A 19,368-nucleotide genomic window follows, 5' to 3' on the forward strand; every position below is an offset into this window, starting at 1 on the left:
TTGGATTTTTTCAAGACAGGGTTTCTCTGTAGCTTTTTGGTCCTGTCCTGGAACTAGCTCTTGTAGACCAGGCTGGCCTCGAACTCACAGAAATCCGCCTGCCTCTGCCTCCCTAGTGCTGGGATTAAAGGCGTGCGCCACCACCGCCTGGCCCATACTTGCTTCTTTTCTAGCTTCTTTGTCTCTGACTCCTGTCTAGGCATGTTACCTCCTAAAGTGGAAAGTCTTGGCCATCTAACCCTCCCCTAAGGCTAGGCAGGAGGATGAAGCAAATGAGCGGTGGCCTGATCTTTACAAAAGTAAAGGCTTGGAGAGACTATCTGGGAGCATCCTATATTCTGATGTGACTTACTGGTTTCCAGATAATTAGGTTTTATCTAAACCTTTTGGAGTTTGGATCTTCAGAATTTACACTACCGCATACACAGAACTCTGCTACATGCTGAGCCACGTGTGAATTTCCATAAAAGGTTTCAGAAATGTGGTCCTCCAGACACATTTTTTCAGATACCTCCTTTGTACTTCAGCAATATATGTAAATTTCCTCACACAGAGCTCTTAACCTTTGTTTATTTCCACAGAATTCTGTATACTGTAGTCTAATTTTTATTAAAATTCTGATTCTTGTGTTGTATAAATGCGTAGCAATGATATCTGCTATTCATCAAGTTCAAGTTGAAAGGGTCCTCTCACTCAGCCTTAAAGCAAGTGTTCTCAAAGGGTAACTTAAGCCCCAGACAGAAGCTCGGGTAAAGGAGCCCTAGGAATAGCCCAGATCCAAGGCTTCTCCCTGAAGATAAAAGTATATGCTCTTCCTGGCAGGGCAACACCAGCACCTCTCTACCCCTGGGTAATTTGGAGTCAGGGGTTTCCTAGAAGAAAAGGAGAGATAAGCAAGGGAGACGTAAACCAGTACTGACCACAAGAATGAGGATAGCAAGTCTGCCTTGAAGTGAGCTGTCAAGGGAAACTCCTCTCTACTGTGTTCTGCACATGCCTGAGAGAACAGGGAGGATCGTTAGGAGTTGTAGAACAACCCATCTGTCAGTCATTAAATGCTAACCCTGTTCTCACTCCTGGGGCTCCTTCTTTCCTTCTCCTGTGTCATGAAAAGAATCCAGAAAAGACCTTGGGTCTCTTGACTCAAATGTTTTCTTGTACCGTTCCCATGCTGCGGAGTATAGACTAGGTTTTTTTCTTGCTATTGATAGATTTCTACTTAGGTGGTTGGGGATGATGGCTTAATAATTGAGACCGTGTTTTACTCGAGTATAAGGACCTCTGTTTGAACCTTCAGCTGTGGGGAATGGGACAGAAGGCTGTCCCAGCTGCTAGCCAGCCCAGGTTCAGTGAAAGACAGTCTCAAGAGATTAAGTAGAGAACAATAGACCAGGACACCTGGGTCCATCTCTGGCTTCCATATGTACATGGAGGGGTCTATCTGCACACATATATGCAAACACCACACACACAGTCTATACTTATATTACATATATTACTGAAAAAACCTAGATAGGCATCTTGTCATGGGACAGCCTGAGACCTCCTCAAGTAACATTTGGGAAAAGAACTTGGAGAATCAGCTTGTAATTTTTCTTGTATTTTTAAAAATCCCTTCCATGACTGCATTAGACAGTAAAGAAAGCTAAGGTATCTTTAGGGTTCAGTAATTCTGGTCACCAAGGACGACATGGAGGACATGAGACCCCAGCCCTCAGTAAGATGGCTTGAGTTGCACTTGGTGTCTGTGCTTGTTTCTTCAGCAGGTAGCCAACTGCTCGCACACTCACGCCTCTCCTTACCTCGTTCTCACGCAGTGAAGGCCAGAAACCTTCATTGTGGTCATTGTTAGCAAGAGGAGAATTGTAGGCAGAGCCTTGCAGTGAAGGGAAGATGGATTTCTTTGTGGTGTTGCAGGTATTTTTGTGTTTTTTTAAGTAGCTTATATAAATGTGTCACTGTGTAGAAGATAGGGATTTATACTCCATCCCAAATAAAGGATTCTCCCCTCTTCTTTTATCTCTATAAATGATTGGACCCTGAGGTGCTATGAACTTGAAGTTAATACAGCAGTAAAATAGATCATTTCAGAGGCTCCTGTGACAAATGGTTTTCTTTAACCAGTTATAGACAGAAAACTTTACTAATATTTACTATAATCACAGCTACTTCACTTAAGTGAAAGGTAATTAGAAAAGATTTAAAATTGTAGGCAGAGGCTTCTCTTTCTTTCCCAGCTGCCTAGCCCTGAAATAATTACACAAAAACAATACTGTTTTAATCACTGCTTGGCCAATCACTTAAGTGTATTGCTTGCTAGCTCTTGTATCTTAAATTAACCCATCTCTATCAATCTGTGCATCACCACAAGGCTGTGGCCTACAGGCAAGGTTCCAGCTGGCAGCTTACATCTTCTTCCTCTGGCAGCTACATGGCATCCCACTAACTCCACCTACTTTCTCCCAGCATTCAGTTTAGTTTTCCCACCTAGCTCTATTCTGCCCTTTCACAGGCCAAAGCAGCTTCTTTATTCATTAACCAATAAAAGCAACACATATATGGAAGGACTTCCCACATCAAACAATGTCAGAGTCTCTTTACCAAGGTGTTTTTCTGTCACATGTTCTGGGAGCTGCCTGTGGATGGTCTTTTCTGGTGCCAGTGCCAGCCAAAAAAGGACGGGTTGGTGGTGTTGGAGTCTGTATAGATAGATACCTATGCTGGGTAGCAAAGAGTGTATGAATTATGGGGACTTTAGAGTTGATACTTATGTGGCAAGAAGAAAGAACTCACAAATATTAATGCATCTGTAGGCTTGTGCCCTGCTCAAGCATCCCTCTGCGCTGTCTCATTTGCTTCCTGACAATTCCCTGAGTAGACAGGGAAGAAATACACACTGCAAATCCAAGTAATTTTGTGCAAGATGAAAGACGAATCCGCACATCCTCCACCTAGGTCTGAGAGTAGTGCCTGGGGAAGTCTGCCTAAGAGAGGACCATCTGGCCCATTTAAATTCTTATTGAGGCATCAGTTGCTATGGTTTTGTTTTCTCTTCTACTTACTGGAAGTTACTCTGTTAATTGAAGTGTTCTCTTTATTTATATTTCAGTTAAAAAATTATAACACCTTGAATTGAGAATCTGAGTATTTTTGTGTAATCCCAGTTCTTGGCATAAAAAGGAATTATTTTTCTGATATATATAGAGAACTAGGATTGCTCAAAATTGTTTAAATTCCTTTAAGAAAATCTGCTAGCTTACCATGAAAAGAAAAGCAAGCATTGCACTCCCTTTTAAAACATAAATTAATTCATTTTTCTTATATTGAGAATATAGCTAGGAAAACTCTTACTGGACAGTATTTTTGTATATAAAATTATTTCTTAAATAGCCAGTAAATCAATACAGTTGATTAGAATAACAAAGCCCCTATTGATTCCATTTGCCACATTCCAGATGGGATTCTGGTTGTATTACATAATATTTTTAATTTGCACCAAAACCACTTTATAAAGGTACAGTTAGGAACCGCATTTCTTCTTTTCTTGGCTACTATATTTATGTTATTCTTACAGTAAATTAATTTACATATTGGCCAGCTAATAAGTTTAATAAGAATATCCTTTAACAAGTTGGTGTACAGTTAAAGTTTCTTAACAAATAATCTTTTTGTAAATATTTTTATTATTTCTTTAAGTGTAGAAGGAGTTTAGCATCTTAGGTATTTTAATGGTACTACCCCTTCACATGGTGTAGCGGTTAATGTTCTGGACTCTGAATTCAGAAATTCAAGTTCGTATCTTGGTGGAACCTGTTCCTTGAGGAAGAGACCTGGTCAGTCATCCTCAACTCATACCTTGAAACCCAATATAACTGGGCTGCCCATGCCTGCTTCAGTATTGCGGGGGGGGGGGCATGTTTCATTTTACCCCTTCACCAGCTTCTCCTGATCCCACGCATTGCCGGGGGGCGGGGGGGGATTTTGTTTCACTCCATTGCCAGCTTCTCCTACTTCTACTTAATTCACTTTGAGTCTCTGCTTTTTAGAAATAATAATTTAAAACTCATCAAGTCTGGTCTGTGCTGCTCTAATACTCTTGGATATGAGGCTACTGCCTAGACCATGGTGATCTGACTGAGCAGGGTCATATCTGTAAAGAAGAAATGATTCTTTCCCGTTAGCTCTAGAGTGCAGTAGATCCTCAGCTAGGGCGAAACTTTATGCCAACCTCCCCGACACAGGCCAGAATTTTGTCCTGCTTGAATTTGCTCAGGTCTAAGGTCTGCCTTCATGGTAACGTATCACTATATCCATGGATTAGTGCCATTTCTCAACCCTCATTGAAAAAGATTCTGATCACAGCAGATAGTTATTAACACAGAGACCTAGAACTGGTCAATGGGACGAGAATAGGAGCCCGAAGCATACTTAGTCCATATGGGACATCTGTATCACACACCATCCTTCGGAGGCTCGGGGCAGCATGGCAGAGCGTTGGAAAAGACTATAAGAGACAGGAATGATGGATGACATCAAGAAAACAATATTTTAAATCTTGTTTAGTCCTGAGAACAACCAACCCTATGAAGTACCCTTATGTTGTCCATGTTTATAGAAATTAACTGTCTAAAAAGGTAGAGAGGAGCCACAATTTGAATTGCAGGGAATCTTGATGCTGTGCTCTGTCTATGATACACAATTTAAAAACAAATATAACTCATCTTGATTGACCTATTAGGCAGAGGGAGCGAATTGTTTCACATAACCAGAAGGAGAAAAAGAGCAGATGGAGATTCTCTCTCAAACTCTTCACAGTGTCTTCCACTGTGTAACTGAAACACACTGTGGCCCCTCTGAAGTATACTTGTTTATTATTTGGAGGTAAGCACATGGGCTTATGTTTATTTAGGTTCTATAGAAGCATCTTTTGCCTCACTGATTTTATTTCACAAGCCCAGTATTCAGAAGCAGAAGGATCTTAAGTTCAAGACCATCCTGAGATACATTTTTAAAAATGAAGGAAAAAGAAAGAGCAAAGAAAAGAATCTCTTGTCTGTCAACAACCCAACAGGACAGACAGTTTTGCTTTGGTTAACGAACTCATACTTCGTCACTGAAGGTGGAGGCCATCAGCCTGCATCCTCTTAGTTCTTGATAGACTGGGTCCCATCTAGATCCTAACGAGGTAGAGAAATAGATATATCTACATAGAAACTATTGAATAAGTCAGCCATATGTCAAAGAGCTATGTAATAATAAACAAGTTAAGGCTGGCAATCTGGGATAAGAAGGAATAAAAATCCTTTGTGATCATTTTCTGATTTTGTCAGGTTCAGGGATGTAGTTAACTCAAACAAGCTGTGATCGTCCCATCTGCATTTCCTATTGATTTTATTTAACACCACGCATTAGAGCAAGTAAATCTGATTTATTCAGAGATCTTAGGAGAGGGAAAACACAGGGCCATTCGACTGCACACTTGGCAGTGCCGAGAATCCAGGCACTGAGAACATTAGCTGCTGCACGGTCATGGAACAACAGGAGGTTGTGGGGGCCATGCACAGTGGTACAGCAGCTGCTTTGCTAGAGTGCCCAGCTGCTTTTACCAAACTGATTATTCTCATAAGATTCAACCATCACACTCTTGTATTTATCCAGAGGAATTCAAAACTAAAGTACATACAAAATTGAGCAAATGTTTAGGTGGCTTGGTACATAAGTTTTAAAACTTGCAAGCCACAACCTGTCTAATAGAGGAACAGATAAATTCACAATAGTACATCCAGAAGCAGGATGTTATTCAACGCTGAAAAGAAAATGGAGGCAGGAGAAGACAGAAAGGAATCTGAAATGCATACAAACTGCTCCAAAAAGAAGCCACCTTGGGCATGCCATCTACCACTCTTTAATGCATAGTAATTATCTACTCGCTTACAACTGGGGTGATATTCTTCACCTGGATTTTATTTTGTTGTTGTAGTATATAAAACATTACATATTAGCTACCATAGAGTTGTGTTTTAATAATCCATAAAAACTAAAGTCTTTTAAGGTTTGACTTTTAAAGACTTGTGCAGAAAGAGTTGGGGGGATACTGCAGTCAGTAAAGTGTGCTATGCAAGCCAGAGGACTTGCTTTCAGATCCCTAGCACCCGCGTAAAAACTTGGAGACGTAGTGGTTTACATATGTGATGCCAGCAGTGGGCAGGTGGAGCCAGAAAATCCCTGGGGCTCCATGAACTCTATATTCAGTAAGAGATCCTCTCTCAAAATCTAATGTAGAGAGCAGGAATTGTCTTAGTTGGGGTTTCTATTACTGTGAAGAGATACCATGACCAAGGCAACTCTTAGAAAATAAAACAGTAATTGGGGATAGCTTACAATTCAGAGGTTTAGTTCATTATTGTCATGGTGGGAAGCATGGGGACATGTAGGCAGACACAGTACTGAAGAAGTAGCTGAGAGTTATACATCTCGATTGGCAGGCAGCAGGAAGAGCATGAGAGCCATTGGGCCTGGCTTGAGCTTCTAAAAGCCTGCTGCCAGTGGCGTAGTTATTCTAACAAAGCCACACCTACTCCTGCAAGGCCACACCTCAATAATACCACCCCAGGAAAAGCAGTTGAGTAAGACACCAATCTCAGCCTCTACCCTTCTCATGCGTGTGCACACATACACACACATGTCAGCCAGCACATATGCGCACGCAAGCAAGGACCTGCCGTTCAGCTTCCAGAACTGTTATTGCATATTACTTCACTAAATTGTATAAATGTGAAATATATTATCACAAATTAAACATATTTACAAAATTAAAAAGTAACTTACTGACTTTCTCCCACTTTTAATATCTATGCCTGATAGGTTCACTATCTGGTGAGATTTATTTCTTCTCTCTCCATGGCTTCATTATTAGAATTCATAGAATTATAAAGCACAGAACACATATGCAAATACACACAGAGGGAAAAAAAAAGGGCTTTCCTTCTAGCCTTTGTGTACACATGAAGCACCCCTCTGAGTTGAGGTGATGAAATGGCTGGGGCTGCAGTGCAGACATGCTCAGTTCATCTCACACACACACACACACACACACACACACACACACACACACACACAGACACACACAGCTCTTCTGAATGCTGCCAGATAAGCCTGGGATAAAATTGTGAGGTAGGGACATTGTTTCCGGTTCCATTGTTTTGTTTTGTTTTGTTTCTTAAATCAATTCATCAGTCCTTTCAGATGACTTCCCCAGGCATCCTTACCCCCTGCAGGCTGTGCACAGTGCACAGAAGAGAACTCTGCATTCACTCAGCAGTGCTGTGCCCCAGGAGTCTTCCCCTCTGTCTTCTCTAGTGATTTTCCCATGGGAGGCACAATACACGAAACGCTACATCATGCTTTCTGGACGAAAGAAATGGGGTTCTGTGAGCACTGCGAGGCTTTCTTCTTTTTTTTTTGTTTGCATTGTGTGCGTGAGTGAAAACGCTTCTCATAGGCTCCTAATGAGTCATCAGTGTTCCACCCGGTATGCGCGAAGCCTTCCTTCCCTCCTTCTGTTTGTAAGCTGGTGTGGGAAATGCCCCCTTGAGATTCCCGCATACCGCCTCCTGGACTAGTCACAAAAGGCCTTTCCCCCCTCTTTCCTTTGCAGGGCATATTGCTCAATTTTGAACAGCAATATTTTAGTAAATCTGTAGAACCCTAAGGTAGCAAGTTGTATATTAATTAACTCTCTTCATTCATTCATTTCTTATGCGGTGAACATTTACCATGAGCATGGAAATGCACTTGGAGTGAAAACGTATTGGTGAAGCAGATGAAGACTACAGTCCTATGGGACTGTGGGATGCTGGAGGGGGGAGTAGGCATGCCCAGATTGCAGCATGAGCACCATTGAGAGGGTGGCAGGATACAGCATGCGTCCTAGCACATTTCTGGGATGAATACATTTTCTGGAATATGAAAATTAAATCTCAGAGGTGTCAGTCCTTCATCCCTACTAACACTGCAGTCTAAAGAAAGACAAAGCAGCATTCACAAGTGAATCAGGTGGTTGTCCCCATAAACACAGCAGACTTCAGATGTGGTTTTGCTGATGGCCATGCCGAGAAAGAGTCTGTGTATTAATGAGCTACTTTGTTCTCTTTTGGATTTAAATATTTAAATTGCCCCCAGTGTTAACAGGCAGCAAAAAGAACATAAATCTGGAACACATATCATGAAGCATTTGTTGCGTTCATCTATAGATGACCATTTCTTTTCAACAAACAGAACACGGAAACATAATGTGCTCTTCACCATTGTTAATCAAAGACTTAAGTACGATGTGCCTTCTGGGGCCACCCATGCTGTGCCTCGCACTCAAAGTGACCTTCTTCATCCCCCAAAGCTTCTGAGAAAAAAAACCCTTGGATCTGTTATTTCAGCTTTTCCGTGTTTGAGATCTTCTCCTTCTTATGTTGAGTAGACTTTCAGTGTTTTCTGTATCAACTGCTGCCCTTGAAGACAGTGGTAAATTTCAGTAAGATGTCACGAACCGTAATCATTCTAACTCCATGAGCACGTGACATTATTGTTTCTTTTAAAGAAATGTCGGAGGCACCCATTATGAAGTTAAAATCATATTTCCAAGATTCTGTCGTTCAAAAGCGGTACATTCAGCTCCTTAGTGGTCGGATATTAAGGTGGCTGCCTAGGATGTTTTCTTTCCCCTTCCTAAGCCTAATTCAGTCTGGGCAGTTTGTTGGTAGTGGGTTTTCTGAGGAAAACAATTCTTGGGCTCAGACAGTGGAACTTGACTCTTCAAGGCCAAAGCTGTTCCCCTTGCTCTTTCAGATAAGGAGACAAGGAGGCATACAGCTCCTGGTGGACCTGCTGGATCACAGGATGACGGAAGTCCACCGTAGTGCCTGTGGGGCTCTGAGGAACTTGGTGTATGGGAAGGCTAACGATGACAACAAGATCGCCCTGAAAAACTGTGGTGGCATCCCAGCGCTGGTGAGACTGCTTCGCAAGACCACAGACCTGGAGATCCGGGAGCTGGTCACAGGTGAGGTTTCTCATGAACTGGATCTGTTTGTCTCCAGATGCGAGTTTTGTTTTCTAGCCCAGTAGCAAATGTAGGAACCAAGCATGACAACACAGAGCCTCCCAGGTCTGATAACATGGTCATTCTCCAATTTACAGTCAGTAAGCAAAATACTATCAAAGGTAACTCACATAGGTTGATCATACTCAATCATCCAGTAAAGGCAGCTATCAGCAAAATTCTGTGATCTTACTTCAGTCTTTGTCATATGCTTTAGAAGTAGTTGAATATCTTACAGGACCCACAGGCCATCATTAGAGTAACATTAGAAATACCTGATAAAAATGCCGAGACATTCAAGCTATTGGCAATCAGCCGCATGTTCTGGTTTATAAGTATACTGAGCATATTGAGCTTCTAGTGTGAATTTATTGAGTAAAATACCCCTGCGTGCTCCAAGTCCCAAGGTTGTAGTACCGAATACTAAAGAACTATTTGAAAGTTAACTTGAATGCCTTTCCACATTCACAGAACTTTGGGTTTTAGACCTAATAATGGTAGCTTGTAGATTAATGAGGGTGCAAACAGAGAGACTGTTGAAAGCAGCCAGCCCATCCATTTCTTGGAATAATTGGACAGAGTAAACGTTAACCGCTGTCATTCTTCACTCTGTAAGTGTGTGGTCTGAACTTGTTGGAGTTCTAATGACCTGCATGTCCCCGGTATGGGATTCCAAATTGCTCTGAAACTTCCTCTTCTTCGTTATGCTTGCTACTGTTGTAGGTGATGTTGGCATCTGGTTCATTACAGTACCCCACAAGCAAGTCTTTGACAAATGAATTCCAAATGCAACTCTCCCAAAAGATCTCTTAATTATCCACGATACCATTGCATTGACCTTCTGTCTCAGGTCTAAAATTTCCCTGTATCTACGCGGATGAGACGTGTGAAAAACTTATTTAAGGAAATACATAGCTCAAGCTACAGAGTCATAAATAGGCACACAAGGCCGGGTCCAGACTCCCAGTTTCAGTACATCTCTTTGTGTCTTCTTCCTCCAATGGCATTGTTTTATCCCTTTCTTGTTTTTAGCTAAGTTTAAACCAGACATTTAAACCAGAACATTGCCTCGTTCTTTTTTATTTTTTCTTTGTTATGTCCTCCACCAATCCTTACTTGCTTGCTGGCTTTATTTCCTCTTCATTTTTCTGTAAGTAGAGGGTTTTCCTTGTGGAAATAATTATTGGCAAGGGTTAGAGTATTATTAAAGTAATGTTTCACAATAAGCTCAGATGGGTCAGGCAAGGTAAAGTGGTCATTATGTGCACTGTGTGAATTTTGAGAACTGTTTGGAGGTGAGTTAGATAATCTGAACTACTCCCTGTCATTATGGTTATGCAAGACGGCCTTTATTGTCACTGGTTGAGTGTGAGTTGGGAATGCATGGGAGAAAAGGTCGCAATATGTGTGATGGAAACAAGATGTTTGGTGCATAAAGATTTTGCTACTGGATGCAGAAAGCCAAGAGAATGAGAGTCTACAGTGCCTTCTGTGTAAGCTGTACATGCTATCTCCTGCTTGGAAAAGACTTGGAATTAAGTCAGCTTTGTATTGTCTGTAAAACCATTATCTCTAGGCTGCTTCAATAGTGATTGTCCTGTTGGTAAAGCAATGGTGTAAACGTCAGACGTAGAGAAACTCATTGCATGAGCTGCTGCTGGCCCTTGAGCTGCCTGTAAAGGAGTTGAGAGAAGCTGGAGCATTCCCCTGCCGCCTTTGGAAGATCTTGGAAACTACCATTTTAACCCAAAACAATGGTAGAAATGTCTCTGTGAACTCCATTTGGAAGTAATAAAAAAAAAAAACCACTTCCTTCTTAGAGGGTCAAAAACACTTGTGGCGAAGCTTCAGCTATGGGAAGGATGTGGTGATGTGGTTAGTACTTGACATACAGAGACCTTCCCTTCTTACTCTGCTTCTCCTGAGGAAAGCTAGACAAGTGTGTCCCCATGGTGGCCAAAACTTTCTTCGCCTTCCTTCCTGAAAGGAACACTGTCTTTGAAACAGCAGCGAATCAATTATGAACAATCAAAGTTAGCACCCTAGCCAATGTTCCCTGCCTTCCCAGAGACTATGTTCCTATAGTCTTGCTGTAGCTGGAATTAGCTCTGTAGGTGATGTTAAATAGCAAACTTGGGCTGCAGTACCATCCCACCGAAGGAAACGGGAAGAAGGAAAGTACCTGTGAGGACAAGCTTGCACAAAGGGGCGGGCGCTGAGAATGCAAAACCTCCCAGGTGTCCCCAATGACAGAGACCTGGGGGATACCAATAAGCCTGCAGAACTCAGTTGGCTTCTGTTTAGACAGCACACCAGTGATCAGATCTAAGCAAAAGTCAATCCCCCGGCCTGAGGAACAGGAAGTGAGGTGAATTGAAGGTATCTCATTTTCATCTTCAGCACTGGCCCATGTCATCTGCCAAAGGGGGCTTCGGAGCGCTGATTCTGTTGCCTTTTGCAGAGCGTGGGGAATTCATGGTTTCAGTTCCCCTAACCCAGGGCAGCCCCAAGGTCATCGAACCCTCCCATGTCTCTTTCTCTCTCGTCCTCTGAGACACTTGTCTCCACCCAAGTCCCATGGTCTTCTTGATATAGTAACCCTGCCTATGTGAGCCCAGGAATGTCATCCTTTCCATTCATGCCTCAAGCACTTCACAGGACCCAGCTGGTGGGTAGTCTGTAGACTTGTTAACTAACCACCCTCTATCTGGAACTCACTGCCTCAGTGAAGCCCTGCTCTGAATGACCGGTGCCTGTGTATTAATGATAAAGATTCTCTGATGGCTTGAATAGAAATGGCCCCCATAGACTCGTGTTTGAATGTTTGGCCTATAGGGTGTGGTACTCTTAGGAGGTGTAGCTTCATTGGAGTATATGTAGCCTTGGTGGAGGAAGTGTGTCACTGTGGGCCAGGTTTTAGGTCTCATATGTTCAAGCTATGCCCAGTGTGGCACACAGTCTCTTTCTGCTGCCTGCGGATCAAGATGCAGAACTCTCAGGACCTTCTCCGGCACCCTGCCTACCTGCATCCTGTCATGCCATGATGATAATGGTCTAAACCTCTGAAACCATAAGTCAGACCCAACTAAATGTGTATAAGAGTTGTGGTGGTCATGGCATCTCTTCACACCACATCCTGAAGGAAACAGGAATATTCTGACAAATGTATCCACATTTTATAAACTTACTAGATGAGCCATGAGGAAATCAATGACTATAGAGGGCAGACGAGGATGTGAGAGTGGCTTGCTTCACTTCATTTGCTCCAAGGAGCCTCAATAGCTCTGCAGATCCTTTGGCAATGAGGTCAAGTGTCCACGCATGAATTATATCAAACTGTGACTTCTCAGTTCTCCAGGAGGCATGATGAGAACTCATCAAGGTCTCATGATGTGGTGTGTGTTAGGGTCCTCTAGGTAAAGGGAGTTATTTCTGTCTGTCTCCTGCCCCTGAGCAATACACTGCATTGGGAAATGGGGGCCAGGGAGAGGGGTTCTTTGGAGTCGTTCTGTCTATAGTTATATATTGGGATGTGCTTAATTGTAAGGTGATGAATTGGGTGACTTGAACATGTTTTATAAGCAGGAATTTGGATAAAATCTTGCTATTAAGTCTCGGAATCGGCTTCTGTGCCCATCAGCAGGGAAATGAGTGAAAAGTGGCATATACACACACTGTAATTGTATTCATCAGTAAAGGACAACATTGTGTTGTTCACAGGAAAGTGGATGCACCTAGAGATTAGCATATGAAGGAAATTATCACCTTTTCTCTCATTTGGGGTCATAGAATTTATATAGATTCATAAAATCACGCATGTATATGTGGCAGGAAAGTAGAGGTGAGCTCTCTAGGGAAGCTAGAGGGACTCACAGGAGAGGGAGAGATGAGTGGGCCGTGACACGGTCAAGCTCCTGACATCGCTGCATTAAGATGTCCACATGAAATGCATTACCCTGTGCAAGGTGTATCTACCAATTCAAATGCATTACCCTGTGCAAGGTGTATCTACCAATTCAAATGCATTACCCTGTGCAAGGTGTATCATCTACCAATTCAAAACAGATACTGAGGAAGCCAGAATGCAAACAATAGAAGACTAAAATAAAGCAATCATCCTCCAGGTCTATAAATTGTTTATTGAATAATTCTTGGAAAATTGTTTGAACAGTAATTAAATGTTAAAAATAGAGGTATCTGTATGCAGCACACAGCCATAGAGGCTGGAAAACACCTGCCTGCTCACACTGCGGCCTCAGCTCCCAGCGGCCTGTATTTCTCCGCCGTGTAGTAGACCTGGGAATACATAATTTTCCTTCTGTGCAATAATTATGATGAGATAATGATCAGGCTTGTATTTAACCCCAGTCGGAGTTATTCCCTGCTGCCCATTCCTCACGGTGCCTGGGAGCAAGCGCACCAATTAAAAATGCTGCCTGTCCTGTGGCCTTGACTAATGCAAGGTTTTCTCTCTCTCAGTGTGGAAGGAATCAGCATAAATTTTGGAATACACAACTGAAATTTTGAGAATGCTTCACAAATCATAATAAAACAGTGTTTATTGGAGCAGAAGACTTGGTTAGTAGGTTTTCCATTGGGTTAAAGCAAGTGTTCTTAGGAGCATCACTTCTAGAGCTGTAGGGGATATTCTGTGTATGCTGCATGTGCCCAAATGGTCCTTTCTTTTCATTAAGGAGACCAGGCACTGACTCAACCTTGCCAATGATTTCATTTTTCTTTCTTGGGTTTTAAGTTGGCATACAAAGTAATGGGTTTCGTGGCGGCGCACCACGCCCGTCTGCGCTCTATGCGCCACCATACAGTTCATGAGCCAAGCAAGGGGCTGGAGGTGGAAGCACACAGACTCACAGACAAAGACACGGGTCATCCTTGATGCCAGAATTCCCCCTTTATTGTGTCCAAGGGCAGCTTATGTAGGGATAGCCACGCCCCAGCCACAGCTAAACGCACCAGAAACCACTCCCCTGCCATCAGGAACTCCTGAGGGTCTCGTGCTCAGAGCAGCTGTAGGCACTCAGATCATGGGAAAACAAGTCCAAGAAATTCAGGATCTGGTGGGGGGTCACTGCTCCCAACATTTCGTTACAGCATGTTCATCTATACTGTGTATTCTGTTACCTGCTCTTTATTTTATTTTTCTTTCCTTAAAATCTCTTCCTCCCTTTTCATGGTCCCCTTTGTGCATTTCTGTATAACTACACATGCGCGTGCGTGAACACACACACACACACACACACACACACAAATATGACAGAAAACATACAGTTTTTGTTTTTTAATCTTTGCCCATGCTTTTTGTGATCGCTGATCTCCTCCTGTCTACTCCATATATTGTATCCCAAAGCCCCACACATCTGGCAACATCAGGGTCCTGTTCCCAAAATCTACTGCACAGCAGCCCTGGGTTACAATGATCCCTAGATCTCAATATCCCCCTCTCTAGTGTTACATATTCCTAAAAATGGGCAATCTGGAAGTATTATTAAGAGAACACTGTTTTAACGTCTCACATGTACGTGAACTATACTGGATGTGGAATTGATGATAGGAAGTTATTTTTCTTAGGAATATTTTATGAATGCAATTTTATCTTTGATATTATAGGACTCTGGGAAGGTGTGTGCTGCTAGCTAGCTGTGTCTTTCTTTTAAAAAATCTTCCTTGGTCATGAACACTTCCACATTAAAAAATGACCTTCTCCGGTGCTGAAATACTGCCTTTTAAAAAACACTAATTCCCATAACCTCTTTTTCTGTCCTCTGTGTAATTACTCAGACTTTGACCCCAAGTTATTTTTTTTTCTTTCTTTATGTAATCTGGAGACCTTTGCCCTCTCTGTTACATAATCACTGAAGAGTTTCCACTGCCTAATATTTATTTGTGGCATTTATTTTCTTCACTCTTTGTATAAGCCTCAGGGAGGAGGCTAGAGCAATAGGATATCATCTCTTTCATTAATTTTAAGAACTCGCTTTATAATTTTATGCCCTCTATTTTCATTTTACTAATACATCCAGTTAAAGAATTTCTCTAGCAATGTTGTGTAGCATGACTTATCTCACTTTCCCCTAGCGTCCACTCTTCTATTTGGGGGCGATTGTCTCTGTAGTATCACAGGCATGCCTTGGCCTGACCATCACCCTAGATTTTCTAACTTATAAAACAGAGGGAAACTGGGCTTTGTTGAGCTCTGTGCGTGCAAATGTGACATGTTCTATGTGGTGAACCATTAGTGAAGGTGAACTGGTAGGGTAGACTTTGTGGAAGGGCCCTTTTTTAGGTAGGCTTTTCTTCACGACTGAATTTTCGCTAGGGAAACCTTTTAGCCCTCCATTACACTACCAGCTTTCTGCTCTTTATTTTTTCTGAAGTTCATCGGAGTTATTGGTCTTGTGTAATTGCTCTGCCTGCAGGGATGAGCCAACACGTTCCTGCCTGTGAGTGAGTGCTGTTCTTATGTGGTTGGGGCAGAGAGAGCAGGGACTAGCCCACTGTTTCTAGACAGTGCCTTTAGAGCTTCTCCCTTCCTTTCTCCTTTCCATATGCTACATGCTTGCCTTCTGGGAAAATCTTCCTGAAAGTCCATCCGGACAGCCAGTCTCCTCATTGAAACAGACCCCCTGGCTAGACCCAGCCCTAACTGGATCCCTCACAGCCCCACTAGTCCACTGAACTCCTTCTGTTTGCATGTTGAAGACATAGGATGAGATGCCCTTACACTTCCATACGTCTTTCCGTTCTCTTCCTTACTCCATTAGATTCCTAATGAATAATACCTTCCCCGTGTGACTTCTCAACAGTGATGGATGAAGCAAAGTGTAAATATTGGTGAATATTATCCTCCTTCTTTGTGGAAGCCAGGTTGGTGGCATTACTCTTGGCGCTGCAGCTCCTTGAACTTACTAATTAAAGACATTTACTATTATTATTATTATGATGATGATGATGATGATGCTGTGGGTTGAAGCCATATTCCACTAGCACTGTACAACTGAACTACATCCCCCAGCCCCAAAGCACTTTTCCTTTTACCCAGTTTTCTACAACCACCCAGAGGCTCCTTCACAAGCAGGCGCTACATGGTTTATCATGGCAGCTTTTCTTCCACCCTTATGGCTCTTGAGGGAAAGGGTCATTTAGAATTCTGGGCAGAGCGTTTACACATCACCACAAGAGTTACTGAAATGGTGAAATGCAAGCAAGATTTTTCATCAAATTCAGAGCCATAATGTTCTCAGAATTCAAAATTAAACCCCAATTTCATTCCTTATTCCAAACGCTATGTACCCGTGTTGTCCAGCACAGTGAATCATGGCATCACAGTAAGGAAAGGCAACAACACAGAGGTGAAAATGAATACAGATGTCCCAGAAGGACAAGACAACAATGCAGAAATATCAAATTCCCAAGAAGAAATTAAAATCAAAGGGTAAAGCCTATTTCATGTTGAAATCCAAAGACACGAAAGTTCAAAAACAAAATAAAGTTTAAAAGGCCAGTGTCTCTTGTCATTGTGTGTTCTAGTTCAGAGTGGGTGGGGCTGTAATCACGGGCTTGAAGGGCTAAGGAGAGGATGTCTTTGATGGGCTGTCACTCTGCTCACTGGAGTATCTGGACAAAGGTTCACCCTTGAACTTAGGAAAAGCAATACCAATCTGGTTTCAATTCGCTTCAAGAGTCCATTATCAGTGAACTTGAATTTAATCAAGAGAAACGTTGTCTAGGTTAATTATGGTGGTAAAAGAGGTAGAGAGATGGCTCAGTGGTTAAGAACACTGGCTGCTCTTCCAAAATACCCAGGTTCATTTCCAGCACTCACATGATTGCTCAAAATCATCTACAGCTCCAGTCCTAGGGGATCTGACCCCTTCTTCTGGCCTCCTCCTGTAAGGTACATACATGGCACACAAACATACATACATGCTAACAAAACATGCATACACATCACAAAGTTACATAAATAAATCTTTCATTTTGGTGTTAAACATTTACCACCTGAAGGTGAATTGTCTGTAACCTGTTGCTTATTTTGGACAGTGGAATTTTAAGTGTTCAAGTCACCTTACAATATCAGTGTGGCATGGAGGCAACCCATCCCATCAGGTCTACGAGCTATAGTTACCCTGGAGGAGCAGACACCCTGGGAGTGACATGGAAAATGGACTTAACGTCAGGATTAGTCCTGATATTGTAGTCAGAGCTGGCAATGAATACTCTGTGCCAAGTGATGAGCTAGGAAGAGACACTGGTCATCAGGCTATCGTCAGGAACAAAAGCTGGACAGAAAGCATGGATGACAACAGTGACCAACCAGGACCTGGGAGGACAGACTGATGTCCTCTAATGCTGGTCACTGACTACATTCTGACCATGAGTGAAGTTTCAGAGCTCTCCTATGTCTGGGCCTGGGGAAGCTGAGAGAAGAGCTTCGGTGTGAGCAGACAGATCTGTGTGCCCATGATGCCTCCTTCCCAGAAGGGGACACAGCATAGCAATGAAAGCGTGCATAGGTCAGTGCTGGCTGTGCCTTGCCTGAAATGTTTAGAACTTTCGGCTATTGCCTCATTGGTCCCTGCCAAACTTCTTAATTCCCTGTGGACAGCCTCACCTAGAGCCGGGAAGGAAGGGAGTTCTTCAAAGTGTAGCGCCAGCTCAGCTCAGCTGAGACAACTTAGCATAACCCACTGTATCAGGTCTGACGTGAGGTAACATTCTTCCCTGATGCATGTGTGTACTGTGAGCATGCCTGGAGGCTGGGGGAGAATGGACGGATGTCTGCTGTCCTGCCCATCCATCACTCTCTCCCACAGTCCCTTGAAATGGGGTCTTTCTGAACCTGGAGCCAGGCTGTATTCTAGAAGGCTCCAGTGTTCCCCTCCCACCCAAATGCTGGGGTTACAGACCTGTGTGTATCCACACCCAGTTCTTTATGTAGGTACTGGAGACTCCCTTCCTTCCTGGCTCCAGGTGAGGCTGTCCGCGGGGAATTCTGAAGGTTGGCAGATGCAAACAGGGCAACAGCTCAAGTCCTAACGCTTGTGCAAGTGGCCTCATTGGATGAACCATCGCTCCAGTCTCCGAGTTTCCTCTCCGTGAGTTTTTCCTTAGCCGTCTGGTGCCCCAGGTAGAGGATGTGTGCTGGCAGCTGGCAGCATCCAGTTCCCCGTGGCTGGTTAGCCGCACACATTTCTCCATACTGTGCCACGGCAGCTGCTTTTCTTCTGTTTGCTGTGGAACTGGCTGGATCTGACATCCCCACACAGTCTGCGAGTCAGCCTCTCCTGGTGACGGAGATATGTGTGTACCCACCACGGCACAGTTGCTCCATGACTCTGCCTCCCAGTTTCTGCTTCCTCAAAAGCTCTTCATGCCTCCATATTGGGACCTGCTGTTGGCTTTCCTTTCTCTATTTCAGTCTCTGGCAGATCTCTGGAAGGCTCAGCCAAGTCTCTGTGTTGAGCATGGATTTCCCTTTGGATTCCACAACAGGAGTTGGCCAACTCTATAGAGCTGTAGCTAGAAACCTTTCCAGTGTGTAGCCCCTGGGGCCTGCATTAGAATCACTTAGTCTACCTATACGGGGAGTGGGAAAAGTAGTCACAGATACCTGCATGGGTGTGAGTGACTGCGAACCAGTAGAGCTTTAGTTATACTGTCCCTCAGGTTACAGTCGACAGAAGCCTCAATCTCATCCAGTACCCACTGTGGGTGCCACTATCTCCTGAGTAGAATCCTGGACTCTGTAAGCAGAGTGTATCCTAAGTGAAGATGCAGTGTGACTGGCCAGCTTCCTGCTCCTGGCACCATACAGTCTCTCCTTCTCTGCCTGCTGTCATGTTCCTGCCATGGGGGACTGTATACCTCTGCAGCTATAAGCCAAAATAAACCATTTCCCCCATCAGCTGCTTTGGTGGAAGTGTTTTATCACAGGAGAAGTGGCTAAGACTGTAGACATGTACAGCCAAGAATAGACACCCTCCTGTGGGGCCTGGCAGCTTCATGGTCCTCCTCTAGCAAATGCCAGGGTACCTCTCACGGAGACCAGGAAGCTCAAATCTCTATGGTTACTCTAATAAGAGGAAAAAGGTTAGAGCTCAGCCTTACCAGACAAGCCAACAGGTGTTTTGGTTGAGCCCTCTAGCACTCTGGGAAAGAACACAGGAGTGATGGGAGATGATGCCTGCACTCTATCACGTGTGGTCCACTCATAGGAAGGAAGGAGGGAAGGAAGGAAGGAAGGAAGGAAGGAAGGA

The 19,368-nt window shown here is 43.3% G+C and overlaps 1 protein-coding gene across 3 annotated transcripts in view; it reads left to right on the forward strand.

Annotated features, from left to right (window-relative positions):
- The window catches only part of Ctnnd2 (catenin delta 2), a 755,848-nt gene that overhangs the window by 564,862 nt on the left and 171,618 nt on the right, over window positions 1–19,368 (forward strand). For all 3 annotated transcript variants that reach the window (XM_005356666.3, XM_026783687.1, XM_026783688.1), the window contains one exon: window positions 8,842–9,055. In XM_005356666.3, coding sequence (XP_005356723.1) covers window positions 8,842–9,055 — 214 coding nt within the window. The remainder of the gene's footprint in view (window positions 1–8,841; window positions 9,056–19,368) is intronic.

This window comes from Microtus ochrogaster, chromosome 19 (assembly GCF_000317375.1).
Source record: "Microtus ochrogaster isolate Prairie Vole_2 chromosome 19, MicOch1.0, whole genome shotgun sequence".
NCBI classification, from domain to species: Eukaryota; Metazoa; Chordata; class Mammalia; order Rodentia; family Cricetidae; genus Microtus; species Microtus ochrogaster.